A 14,191-nucleotide genomic window follows, 5' to 3' on the forward strand; every position below is an offset into this window, starting at 1 on the left:
TGTACTACTATCTAATTTAATAGGCTATATATATATATAAATGATTATTTCTTTTTTATAATAAATAAAAATAATTATAATTTTTTTAAAATTAATTAGTAACAAGTAATTAATTTATACTTTTAAATTTGTATATCTATAATTGATATCCTTTTAAGTATAGCATTTTACAAGATATTTATTATTATTATTATTATTATTATTTATAATATTGAATAATTTTAACGAATCCCCGCACCCGTATCCATACTCGGATTCGCACCCCCGAATCTTAAAATTTAAATTTTGCCGAATCCGACTCTCGGATTCGCATCCGTCTCGGATACCCGCGCCCGAGTCCGAGCAACTTAGATTGTCATGGTTTACCCGGCAAGTAATGCAATAGTTCATCTATTCTCACACTCATGTATGCAGGAACAATCAACTTGCGTAAATGTAGTGTAGAAGTTGCTAATGCTGACAAACTACTCTACTGTGTTTAAATAATACGTGAACTTTTGAAGAGATTACACTATTTTAGGATGAACTAAAAAGAAAAGACATTTAAATCAGAAAATAGGAGTATCTCACTAAGTTACCAAGAGTTATCATCAAGTTCACATTTTCATGTTTCCGGCGAGAAGATCAAAACAAATTTACATGGCTATTTAAAGTTAGCACGTAAAAGCAAGGTACCATATTACTGATGAAACAGATATAAAAAGTTTAAGCAGATAATAGAACTGAATATGGTCAGTCTCAGGAATCTAAACTATGATGACTATTCTAATTGTGATTTTGTCTGTTGAAAAACCAATAAGGTGCAGCTTATAACAGACCTTCAAGAAGGTCATCAAGCTTCCATAAAAGAGGATATAGTGTTGTTGAGTTGCAAAAGATATGAAAGAAGTTGTGTAACAAAACTACATTGCAGACTCACTTCGAAGAAGGATGAACGAGAGGGGCAAAAAACCATCCTTGTGTACATCCTAGCTTTAAATATGAACTCTGTGGAGCAAGAAAAAATTGCATTAGGCATTCCTTTCAAATATTATTTACTCTGAAGCAATTAATAATTTCAGGTAATTTGAATCATTTACAGAAAGTCAAAAGATGCTAGAACCCTACCTCAAGAAAAAATGATGCAAATAACTTCATTTGAGCAAGGATATAGATACCACGAATTCTACTTAGTTATTAAATGCCAAGTAAATTAGCATGGTATTATATAACTTGTTGCATTAATAATTGTTAATTGGTTGATACAAATATAAATTCCACCCCTACCTATGAGCCTAACACCCCTGAGCGGGAGATCATAAGTGTGGCATTTCTCACTTTGCTTCGCTGCTGACTTGATATCCAATTTTACAGTTGGAGGCTGGGGCTATCCCTCATTTATCTTGAGTACCAGTCATTGCAAATTGTTTTACTGTATATCATTATTACTAGAGCTAGAAAAAAGTAGAATGGTAGAATATGTCCATAACTACGTAACAAAAAGTGAAAGTTCAGTCATCCTGCTACTCAATGTGGACATCTGCTTATTGATGTTCACTTATGGAATATGCAGGCATGAGATGCAAACAGAATTAAGACTCATCCATGTATGGAACAAGCAATGTCCTAAAAGGTTAATAGTCAAACTAATGAACCTCCTAGAAACAATGTTTTCACTATATACTTAAAGCATAACACTACTATGTCCATGAGAGTTCCATATTAGGCAAAGTGGTAAATATAGTTCCCAACCGAAAAAGGTATGGTAACTCCTATAAACGAAGTTTTCCCCATATAATTTTACCATCCTTCTGTTTGTTCATCTCTTTGAGAAATATCAATCATAATCTAATGAAATAAAAGCCACATCGACAGATATGATATAACAAGCAATGACAACTATTTCTGTGGATCTCCTGAAGCATGTTGAGTTAAGGGTGCATAATAGACTTATGACATTAATTCATAGGGAAAGCATTAGAAAAACACAGATTCTGTAAAATAGTTACTAGAGGCATAAGAAATCTAAGAAGGAAAATGTATAATAATGAAATAAAACAGCATACTACCAGTAGGCAAAAGCACCATATATCTTATTCTTTTCACAGATTATCCTATATCTTATTAAGCTTAATATCACCTACTTCCCCTCTGTTAACATAATTAAGAAAAAGAAAATTAAACCAACTAGGATGGACCTTAATCAGTTTCTTAACCTTTTCTTCTTCGAATCACCTATATTCCTACCAATGACTTCAGAACCAGCCCATACTAATGTAATTATTGAAACATTAGCCTAGTCGACAATTTTAGAAGTTCTCAAGGTTTCAAGGATGCATATGCGACTGTCAGATCGAGGGAGATGTGGATAAACAAATTAAAAGACAAAAAAAATAGTTTTAACATCGATAGCATGTTGATTACTGGGTTTGCACAAGGATAGGATAAACAAGGTTTTATAGGAGGGTCTACGGCAGATGAATCAAGACAAAAGCTGCACACATATTTTTCTTTGATCTATCTTATGTTTTCATCTGTCTCAACAGCGAGGGATGTAAAGCTGGAGTTTCATTAATCAAATTTCCATAAGCTGATACCAACACAAAGTTAACACCGCTGTCATTTTACTTTTGGCCTTCTGTGTGATATAACAGAACATATTAAGACTCATCACAAGATATTACAGAATAGCTTGACTCCTGCTATCAAGAGCCCAATCCCACATCTTCAACTTATTTGTTTTGTCACAGCAGTCATTAAATTGAGAGTAATTTTCTTTTCTTCTAGATAGAACAAAACAAAAGGTCCAAAGCACAAGACTAGGACAATTAACTTCAAATTGGTATGCAAAGATTCAGAGGAAAAAATCAAAGAAAAGCTGTATCATCTTAATTTGTGTCATCCACTTCACTACCTGATTGACAATTTGGTTTTTGAATTTGTCAGGGTTCATTTTCCTCTCTGAGTGAAATGCATAAGATACTTGTGCATCCATCCCTGATAACAGAGAATTCGTGTTAGATGAAGTACTAGATGACTGACAGCAGAAGCAAAGAAATAACTTCAGGTCATAGTCTCTGTAGGTTAAGGCATAAACCAATAGATATTTTGTTTATGGCTATGGGAATTGTATGTTCCTAGCCGTCGTATTAAAGAAAATCAATTTACTAATGAAGGCTTTTTACGACAAAGTAAATATCTATGGAGTCAATTGCACCCCACCTTCTTTCAAGTTGCCTAATTTAGAGGACCTCCTTTTCTTCTTTTTTTCTGAATTTAAACTATGAAAAGAAATGGATGAGTGGAACAATCTCTAGAATGAAATTACTTGACTCAAATTTAGGGCAAGAATTAAGATAAGGAAGTTATGGTTATCTTACACACTTTAATAGGCAAATTAACTTAGAATTAAAAGTCAGACCAAGAATTGACATACAGAACGGAAACCATAAGAGACCAGACTTAATAAAAGGTTTTAATATCAATCACCTGTGCCTCAATTCCAAACTAGATGGGTGGGATAAATAAATCCTCTCTTGGTTCCACTCTATAGGCTCATTTCATTCCAAATTAATCTTTAAGACAAATTAGATGCTATCCAAAACTAGAGGTTGTAAATCCCACATTTTACCTACTTGGACCTTATGTAAGTGTAACAACAACTAAGCCTTGATTCCAACCATTGGTATTAGCCTATATGGATGGTTTGCCTCCATTTTCTTATGTACTAAGTTATTTCTGCTACTGAGAGATTGTAGATCTTCAGAAACAACTTTCCTTCATATAATTTTAGGTCTACCTCATCTTCTTTAGATTACTTCTCTAGTTGATATAAAGATAATCATTTCTTATACGTATTGAACAGGATAACCCCGTCTCACACTTGTAAGTCCAATAACTATTCGATATCATTAACTGGTCTGACAAAAAATAAGAAGTTAAATGGCAGTATAGAATTTAATTCCTAATCAGAAGAACATGCACTTACCCATGCTGAAGTAATTCCAGAAACCTCCACGGAATGTATGGAAACCTTCCTGCATGGTATTAGGTTAAAAAGAGGAAAGCAGTAATGGGGTAACACTTTGAAAAAGATCAAGCTAAGAAAATTGTAACTTGCAAAAGCCAGAAAGTACGCATGCACACTGATAGGCACATGTATGCATGCATATTGATAGACATATCCATATGTTCACTTTTCATTCTTAATCAATGTGAATACATTTGAAATTGGTATGCCAAAATAGAAATCTTACCCGAATATGACCCACCCTGGGCATCATATGATTACCCAACTACAAGTAAATACACAAGGATACTCCTTTGTAAAGTAGTGAATTTACTGAATGCAGAAGCTGATATTTGTAAAAGATACTGATTCTTTTACATATGATTAACTCTTTCAAATAGCACTCAAATCATAATGGTGGATTCTGCAGTTTTCCTTTCTCATAGAAGATTAGCTTGAACAACTTAATGCAAATAAATTATATGTACTCCAAATCATTAACAATAGCGGTATCTCCATCCAACCATATCAGTGTTGCCAATTTGAAGACTCATTTACCTTTATATATGTGTGAAGTGCTGAAAGTCAAATATTATATCAACTCCAATGGTTATTCACTGTTTATGCGACACTATTCAAGTAACTTTTTACAATTACAGTGATTTTTTGGTTCATCTTTCTCTCAAAGCAAGAAAACTCATGTTGTAGAATATTCTTTAAAATCAATACTATTGTTGAAAGCTAAGAGTATCATAAAAATAATGAAATAAATTGTTTGCAGTGATTATGTACTCCTATATAAGGTGCCTCTGTTGGATGTTATTAGCGGCCAATTTGGTTAACAGAAGACTTAAAGGGCGAAACCTAGATTTATTTATTTTAATATGGAGCAGGACTTTACAGAAGCAGAACCAGATTTAATATACCATCAGCAAAGACATAACACAACAAATAAAATATAAAAAAAATGAATACAAGTGAGTAGTGACCAAGATCTTATGGAGATACAAAAGATGGAGCAAAACTATATGAAAGTGTATGTTTTTCATATTAGAGAAGACAATTTCTTTATAGGACAAAAGCACTAACATATAAGGATGTCTTACCACGTTCAGTTCATCAGATGGAGAAACCCGGTGAAAGGCATGTAAAGAATGAGGCAATTCCAGCGGTGCAACAGGATCACAAGAACCAACTTTTGGTGCCCTCATCCTCATAAGAATGTGCCAACTGCATAAAGCAAATTCTTTAACACCAGTTGATTGAGAATGAACAGTCATGATGCACCATTTTTTTACTATGAAATTATACTACTCCTATAATACTTCAAGAAGTGTCTACAATCGAAATATATATACCATACTAAGGACTTGTTTGGTTGGGGAACAAGTTATCCCATCCTCATTATGGGATAAAAACAACACAACACTCCCGGGATAACTAATCATGTCCTAAGTTATCCCATGATTTTATCTCAACCAAACATGGGATGAACTCATCCTAAAATTAATCCCCGGATTAGTTTTCCCGTATGCCTCATACCAAACGAGCCCCAAGAGTATAGGATATAACAACAATAGAAAATTTCCCAAAAAAAAAGGCATTTAACTCGACACAAAAAAAATTCTTCATGTTAAGAACTTAAGATGGGTCAATTATCACAAGAAATTGAATATACAGAAATCTGTTCCCTTTACCAATATTGGATGATAAGCACAAAACAATGACGTATATAGCAATCTTTTCTCAACTGCAGTTTAGATTATGAACCAGTAGAAAATGAAGAGACAGCGCCTTAAGAGCATGTTATGCTGTTCCAACTCTCTTTCAATGGAAGCTAGAGCTTTCACAACTTCATCAAACCCAAACTATAATATTTCTTGACTCGGCTAGAGACCAGATAAATATTGTCCAATTTCCATGAAAAGATAGATCTTCAAGGAGGATCCACATATTATTACACAAAAATACATATTTACATCAATCTAATATTTGCATTTGTTGTTATTTTATTTCTGTACTTTTGATTCAAGAAAAACAATAACAGTATAATGAAATGAGACCCCTGATGTCTGCACTTAAATTAACTATACATCACAAGCTCTCATCTCTTTAATGTATAAACAACAGTATTCAATTTAAGCTAGACGATACATTCAGCTTGTACCACTGCCAAGAAGTTTGAACAAAGAATTAAAACTTGATCATCAAGGGATCAAAAATACATTAACAAAATCTCAGACAGGCCACAATATCACAAATGAACTAACAAAATAACCTGTCCATCTTCATTTCCTTTGCATTCATTACTTGCTTCAAAAAAGAGATGACGGAGTTAAGGTCGGTCCCTGGATTCTTCTTTCCCTGTCAATCACCAAAACTGCATATCACATAAAGTATATTTCTCAAGACTAAAGACACACTAACTAATGTATTATAGGAAACAAAAGATTTTTACTGTACTCCTAACTAAATGAACATGTTTATGAGCATTTGTTTTGTATACACGGATTCCAGGTTGTTTATTGATATTTTCAACATAGTATAACAAAAACTAGAAAACAAATTGCATAGCGAGACACCAGGCAAGCAAACTGAGAACTTTTGAACCACTATATTAAGAGCTACAATTTACATGAAAATATCCTTAAAGAAAATCTAGAGAGTCAACGGTTTCTGCCACAGATCCATACCCAACCAAAAGCAAATGGAAGGTTGTTTCCAGTTCCCAAAGGTACTGTTGCAATTGGAGGTGGCTGAGATAGTTTGAGATCAGATACAACTCCGAGAAGCCAGCCAGCCGTGCCATCTCCACCTGCAACCTAATATATATATATATATATATATATATATATATTCAATGTCAGTATGTTGTGCTGGAAATAATCATCTGTCCCTCCGGTGAAGTTATGAGAAAACCTGTTAAAATCATGAACCAACTCAAAGAATTCAACTCACAATAATTCTCATTCTCTCTTCAATTTCGGCAGCAAATCGATCACCATTACCCTTGAGCCTTTCTATATTCAAATATAGTCTACGTAAAACACTATCAGGAGCTTCTTCTCCCAAATCAAAAACCTGAAAAGTTATGTAACAAAATAATTATATAGAAGCGAAAAAATATAGCATGTTCACGAAACAGCTTCTTCTCCCTGATAACTTGTGCAGTTGTTTCTTTTGCCTATGTGAATCAAGGGAAACAGCTTAAGTACCTGATATTTGTTAAGAAGATGGTGAAATGTTCGAAGAAGTTCTCCTCCAAGTTGACCTCCACTTTTAGAGTTGACGAACACTAGCACAGGGCATGTAGGTACATCAGGTAAACGTAAACTGTTGCTCGAAGCATTCGGTGCAAGTATATAAGTAGGAATATAAAAGTTTCTATGGATGCTATTGTGCTCGGACTCAGAATCTGCCATTAACTCCAACTGCAGAGCCACATTAACAACAAACATAAAAATAAGCAAAACACAATAAAGTACACACATAAGGTGAAAATAAAGTTCAATAAAAGGTAATAACTGCTATCATATCACATCTTTCAGCAAGGAATTACTTTAAACACATTCAAATCATGGAAATTACTCTGTTCAAAGGCCGTGAGAGAAATTTCAACAAACATGATCCTGCGGAAAACACTGATTCCTCATATCGACCTAAGTCAAACTTCTTCATACATTTACATTCAGCACATAATCAGTCGTCTGACATTCAGTTTAACTTCTAAAAACCAAAATTCACATGCATTTCTACACGCAACTCAGATAGGAAACAACGATCAACAAGGAATTCAAAGCGATTGACTTCGTGCAAATTCGATGAAATTAAACGTTGCTTCATAAAATCAAACTGGAATTCGAATGAGAAAAAGCAGAAGCAGAAGATTTACCTGAGAAAGAAAAGTACATGAATTATGCTACGTATGCAGAGCGATATTCGGAAGAATCAGAAATTAAGCGTGCGTCAACAGTAAAGGACTTTTGGGCGAAATTCGGATCTATAAAGGAGACGGAAGGAAGAAGGATGAAGACGCGTGATGGCGCCGTGTGCGAGTGAATTTGACTGATTCGTTGAACTTTCTTAATGATCACATTGGCCTAACATATACTGACTAGCAGTTTTAAAACTTAATGATTTAATTAAATGGAATCAAAAATTGAAAATGATACTGTAGTAATTAATGATGAGGAAACTGTAAGGGTGCTTTCTTTTTTGCAAGTTAGTTGGCTGTATTTTGAAATTTCCCCTTTTTTGTTCCTTATATTCACTAATGGTATGCTTTGATTAGTTGTTTTATTCAGAATTTTTCTTGTTTCGAAGGCGCCAAGAATAAAAGACGTAGTGGGATTTTGAGACAAATCAGAATCTTCAAAACGTCTTTTTTAGACTCAACACAAGGAAATCGGCCCCTGGCAAATGAGCGGGTTTGGTCAAATTTGGGCGGATTGAAAATGGGTCAACATAAAATGGGTAATAATTCAATCCGTCCATATTTGATATGGGTAAAAATGGATTGGATAAATTGTTTACCCATATTTTCATGAATAAATAGTGATCTACTTAAGAATTCAATATGGAGAAAATATTTTAATCTTTTTTTAGATGAAAAATATTGAAAATGCTTCATTTAGTTTTATTGTATCATAAAAGTAAAAAAAAAATCCTAACTTTTCAATATAAAATAAATTTATGTAATAAGGAAAAATATTTTTAATTTCAAAGTAAATGAATAGTTGCATTTTAGGACTAAAACATGCTTAATGCACTTTAAGGCTTAAGCAATGTCAATACTAATACATAATTTTCTTATTTTACACTATTATTTATTATCCAATATAAAATTAAACAAATATAAAAATATAATTATAATTAACAAAAGAAATGTACATTTAAAATATATATTTTTGGAGGGCCAAAGACTTCACATTTTCAATTATAGAGAAAAATAATTAGTTATATAGAAGAACATAAAAAGGAAGAGAAGTTACAAATTTTTTAAGAGAAAAGACATAAAGACACCACTGAAGTTGTTCCAGATTTTCAAAAGACACCTTAACTTTGCAATCGTCCTATTACCCTACTAAACAATTTTGAACATGTATTATTATAGGATTATATCATTTTTCGTCCACCTGACATAAAGAGTGGTGTGCACTGTTTTATTTAAAAAAGAAATGTAAAAGGAAAATGACTGAGTTTTCGAAAAATCGATTAAAACTTATGGTTTAAGAGAAATCAAATTTCCAAAAAAAACAGAGTCGCCACTTAGTTTTTAGTAAAAATCAAGAAAATTTTTAAGGTTTTTCAAAAGATTTAAAACAGATAAAATCAATTGAAAAGGGTTCAAAGTTCAAATGTACATTCCGAGAAGGTGTTAGGCCCTCGGAATGTCCGCTAACTTGCGGTTGACCGGCGATTTGACCAAAATGATTTTGACTGATTTTGAGAGATTTAACATAAGAGTAATTAATTAAATTACCATATTTAATTAATTTTGAGAAAACAATTAGATGAATGACACATTTTTATTTTTATTTTTAAAATTTTTTTGAGAAAAGGATTCAAAGTGAAACAATTGAATTAAATTGCACTTGAATGGAATTAAAAAAAAAAACTAGATTAATTAGAGTTTATCTTTTTAAATCATTTTAAAAATAATTTTGAACCAATTTGATTAGTTAGAGCATGAAACTATTTTAAATGAATTGAAATGAAAAATATAAAATTTTGACTAAATATTTAATAAAAGCATGAGAGTCGCTAAAAATTAAAATAAACTAGCATAAAGAATGTTCATCTTTTGGGGAATTAATTAAGTTAAACCAAATTAAATAAAAAAAAAGTTAGTTAGAAAACAAATAAAACAAAGAAAGAAGTTAGGCCAAATTTGGGGCTTTTGGCCCAAAGTCAATTTTCTGGACCCTTGGCCCATTTTCCACTGCTTTTATGCAGTGTATACGACTTCCATATACGGCTGTATATTCTTGTATACGGTGCCCAGAACCTGTAGCTTAGTGTATACAAATGTACGTAATCTATTTTTGGACTCCCGTACACCTGTGTCTCTATTTTCAACCTGCATTTCAATGTATATCGATGTATATTGCTGTATACAATATGTATACAGCCCATTTTTGGGATTTTTCCGGGGCCTGTTTCAGCTTCTTTTTCAACGAATATGAGGGTGACTCGAAACAAGTCGCGGTATACAAGAGTAGAGTCCAAAATAGGCTCGGATAGAATTTCACATGCAACGAAAATGAGGATAAGAAATTAGAAATCATGGAACAAATAAGAAAAATTGAATAAGAAGAGTTATTGATCTTCATGCAAGCAAACAAGTATTGAACAAGCTCTTTAACAAAAATAAAAAAATAATAAAAAAGGGTTACATTATGGGTCGTTATAAATCACATGTCAAGGATTAAAGGAAAGACCATAACTCCAAAAACATGCTTTCTAAAGATAATAGACCACAATAATCCTAAATAAATAAGAATTGAAACAAACCAATCAAAATGCTAAATGGACATTTCTTGAGTAACTTTAAAATGTAAATAAGGAAGTGATTATAGTTTGTTCAAAGGCATGATATTCAAGAAAAGCTATCACTGAATAAAACAACAAAATGAAGGCTGCACATGGACAAAACAAGAGTAGATTACACCATGATAAGTAAATAATAATCAACCAACATAGCTCAAAATAGAAAGAGAGGGAAAGCATGTTGCATATTAGACAAATATTCCACTTCAAGCAATAACAAAACTAAATTTTATCCATGGGGGACTAAAGAGGACAACTTGTTATACTAAAGGGTCAAAATATTCGAGGCAATAGCCAACTAAATCGTCTTAAGCAAAGGAAGAAAATAGTTGCCTCCAAATAACTAATCATAGAAACATTATTATTCCATGCTAACACCGGCACAAATAGGCATAAAAATAACATCCATAGAGAAAAAAAAAGTGTTGAGCAAATACCAAGTAAACGACTAAGTTAAGCAACAAGTTATACTCATGATGGATGTTTTTAAATTAGGCAAAGACGGGAAGATGAATTTCTAAAAAAAATAATAGGAATAACCTTGGTTAAATCGACACATAAAGATAGCGGGGTTATAAGCATAATACCATAAGTTGAAACCAAAATGATACATACATCAATCTAGCTAAGTGGGAACAAAGACTAGATACACAAACTAGTATTAACAAGAATTCATCACAATAAAAAGAACACGAAGGCAGCAGCCCGAGCTATGGTCACATTCTCATCACATTGATGAAAAAGCTAAACCCAACAACATCTCAACACTTCACATATATATATCCAAATCACATTCAGGTCAAAGCGGGCAAAGGAAAATTGTGTATTATCATTAGAAAAATAAAATAAAAAATCTCAACTATACTAAGATTGGAAAATTGAAATTTCAAACAAAACAAAGAAACATTAAGCCAAATTAACTACTCCAACAGTAGGCTAAAGATAAAACACGACAAGAGAACTAATAAAGAAAGAGAGGAAGTATACTTTTTTCGGGGCAGCGACCTAGAACGAGACGAAGAGGAGACGACTTCACCACCGCTGAAATACGACTCCGAGAACCTCGATGAACAGAGCGGAGTCAAACGGGAGCAGAAATTTGATTTCCAATCTCTATAACCTCAAAACCTATTCCCTAAATATTTGTATACAACTATATATAGCTAGTAGCTCACAGTATTGTTTCCTAATTCAAGCTCTTCTCTATTTTTCCAACCTCTTTCTCTAATATGTTCCCTAATTCCGAATTTTCGGCCCCCTTCACAGTGAAGAAGGTAAAGTATTTATAGGGGAGAAATTAGGGTTCCAAATAGGGGGGAAACGGATGAATTCGGGTGGGAATTCGAAATTCAAACGCCATAAATTTCTTGCACCAATTAAGATAAACACCTTTTTTTCTGAAATTTCACCCCATTCCGAAAGAGGAAGGGGGAGAAACGCGTGCTACTGCAACGAAAAGGGAATTTGTCGTTGCTCGCTGCTTCTCATTTTTGGAATCATTGTCGTTCACGCGAGGAAGAAGAAACATGGATACTGGGGTGTTTGTATCATACGCGTTGCTATCTGGGTTTCTTTAGGGACTGATTTGGGCCGAGTCAAGGAAAAGGGAGTGGGCTGGGCGGTTGCTGTGGAGAGTGGACTGTTGTACCAGTGTTGGTATGGCTGTTGTATTGAATTGGAAAAAAAATGGGCCAAGGGTTAATTGGATAAGAATTGGGCCTGAGAAAAGGGCCCAATACTAAGGTTAGGGTTAAAGGGAATGTTAAATTTTAGCCAATATTGTAGTAAAATTAATTAATAATTTGGCCAACAAATTAAAGAAGTAGCCGAAAGAATTAATTTTAGAAGATTACGGCTAGAATTCATATAAGACAAATTAATATTAATTAATTAATGAGCTTCTTAATCTTAAAAAAAAAAAAATCAACTTAATTATAGACTAATTAATTTAACAATATAAACGACTAAATAACCGAATATTTTAAATAAAGCTAAAATCTTTTTTGATACAATTTTTGAACATTCATAAAATATACTAGTTAGACACATAATTATATAATAATTAACTTAATTATAAACTAATTAACTCAAAATATAAGCTATCAATTAATTTGAACTAAATAACCAAGTATTTAAATAAAACTAAAATCCTTTTGAGACAATTTTCGAACATTCATAAAATATACTAATTAGACACATAATTATGTAAAATAAATATATTATCTAAAAATTATAAAAGTGACAAAACTAGTTAAAATAACTTGCAAACGATATATATATATAGTAAAACTAAATATTTTTGAGACGATTTTCAAATGATCACAAAATATACTAATTATATACATAATTATGTAAAACAAATATATTATCTAAGAATTATAAGAGTGACAAAACTAGTTAAAATAACTTGCCAACGATATATATATATAGTAAAACTAAATATTTTTGAGACGATTTTCGAATGATCATAAAATATACTAATTATATACATAATTATGTAAAATAAATATATTATCTAAGAATTATAAAAGTGACAAAACTAGTTAAAATAACTTGCAAACGATATATATATATATATATATATTTAATTTTATGAAACTAATTATTTTGAATTGTTCGAAGTTTACGAAGCTCAAAAATTAATTATTATCGGGGAGGGTCAAAATTGGGTGTCAACATGCACTCTCAAAGAGAGTGAGCAACCTAAATGAACTAATATAAGCTTATTTTTACAAGTACTTTATTATAAAATATATTTTCTTAATTCATTTGATTAATCCATATTTTATTCATGTAAAAAGTCACTCACCCAACCCATTAAAATATGAGTGGGTTGGACGAGTTACCAAAATATGGGCTCATTTTACCGGTACACACCTTACCTGCTCTTGTTATCGACCGTGATATTTACTTCAAATCATACTAATTTTTTATCGTAAAAACTTATGAGGATGTGATATATAATTAAAGTCATACTAATTTAATATGATTAAGTGATAATTAAAATTTTCGTTAATTACTATATTCTAGAGATAATATTATATTTAAAATATATATAGTGTACGTCATGACTCATGAATATTAGAGATAATAACTTATATCATCTCCCGATTAGAACAACTTATCCACTAAAGTCACTTTATCCCTATTTATTTGGTATCAATGTAAAAACTATTTTCCAACAAAGTCATTACAACCAAAAAAAAAGTCAAAGGTACATAGATCCTCCCTCATAATTGGTTTTGTAATACCTAAGTCTTTCATAGTTTATGATATTACTGTTTGAACATGATTTTAAATTATATTTGAAGTTAATATTTTTTCTGGACGTATAATATAGATTTTTTAAGTTGTATATTTTTTGTAAACATAAAATTTCATAATTTGTGAAAATTATCAAAATTTCTCAAACTCTTATAGAATCTTACTAAATGAGTAAATTAAACCATGACTCATAAACAAGGTATTGATATATGGATGATGGATCACATATCTCTATGTTTCTTGTATAAATCTATGGCCAAACAACTCCTATTATCTTTGAGTTAGTCAAAGAGATTATTGATTATATTTTGTTGGTGTATATGCATTTTATTATTAAAATAAAATATTAAATGCATATGTTAGTGGGTATAAATTGTGGTAGAAGATGAC

At 31.8% G+C, this 14,191-nt stretch overlaps 1 protein-coding gene across 3 annotated transcripts in view; it reads right to left on the bottom strand.

Moving 5' to 3' along the window:
* The window catches only part of LOC102588823 (diacylglycerol kinase 5), a 13,677-nt gene extending 5,562 nt beyond the window's left edge, over positions 1-8,115 (bottom strand). For 2 of the 3 annotated variants that reach the window (XM_006357487.2, XM_006357485.1), the window contains exons 1-9: positions 7,577-7,873; positions 7,204-7,419; positions 6,947-7,069; positions 6,682-6,810; positions 6,267-6,352; positions 5,095-5,218; positions 3,968-4,016; positions 2,894-2,976; positions 920-987 (exon numbers count right to left, since the gene is read on the bottom strand). In XM_006357487.2, the coding sequence (XP_006357549.1) occupies positions 920-987; positions 2,894-2,976; positions 3,968-4,016; positions 5,095-5,218; positions 6,267-6,352; positions 6,682-6,810; positions 6,947-7,069; positions 7,204-7,419; positions 7,577-7,666 (968 nt within the window). In that variant the 5' untranslated portion in view covers positions 7,667-7,873. The other variant, XM_006357486.2, reaches the window with a different exon arrangement.
* Between the last annotated feature and the right edge of the window lie 6,076 nt (positions 8,116-14,191).

This window comes from Solanum tuberosum, unplaced genomic scaffold, assembly GCF_000226075.1.
Source record: "Solanum tuberosum cultivar DM 1-3 516 R44 unplaced genomic scaffold, SolTub_3.0 scf00233, whole genome shotgun sequence".
NCBI lineage: Eukaryota > Viridiplantae > Streptophyta > Magnoliopsida > Solanales > Solanaceae > Solanum > Solanum tuberosum.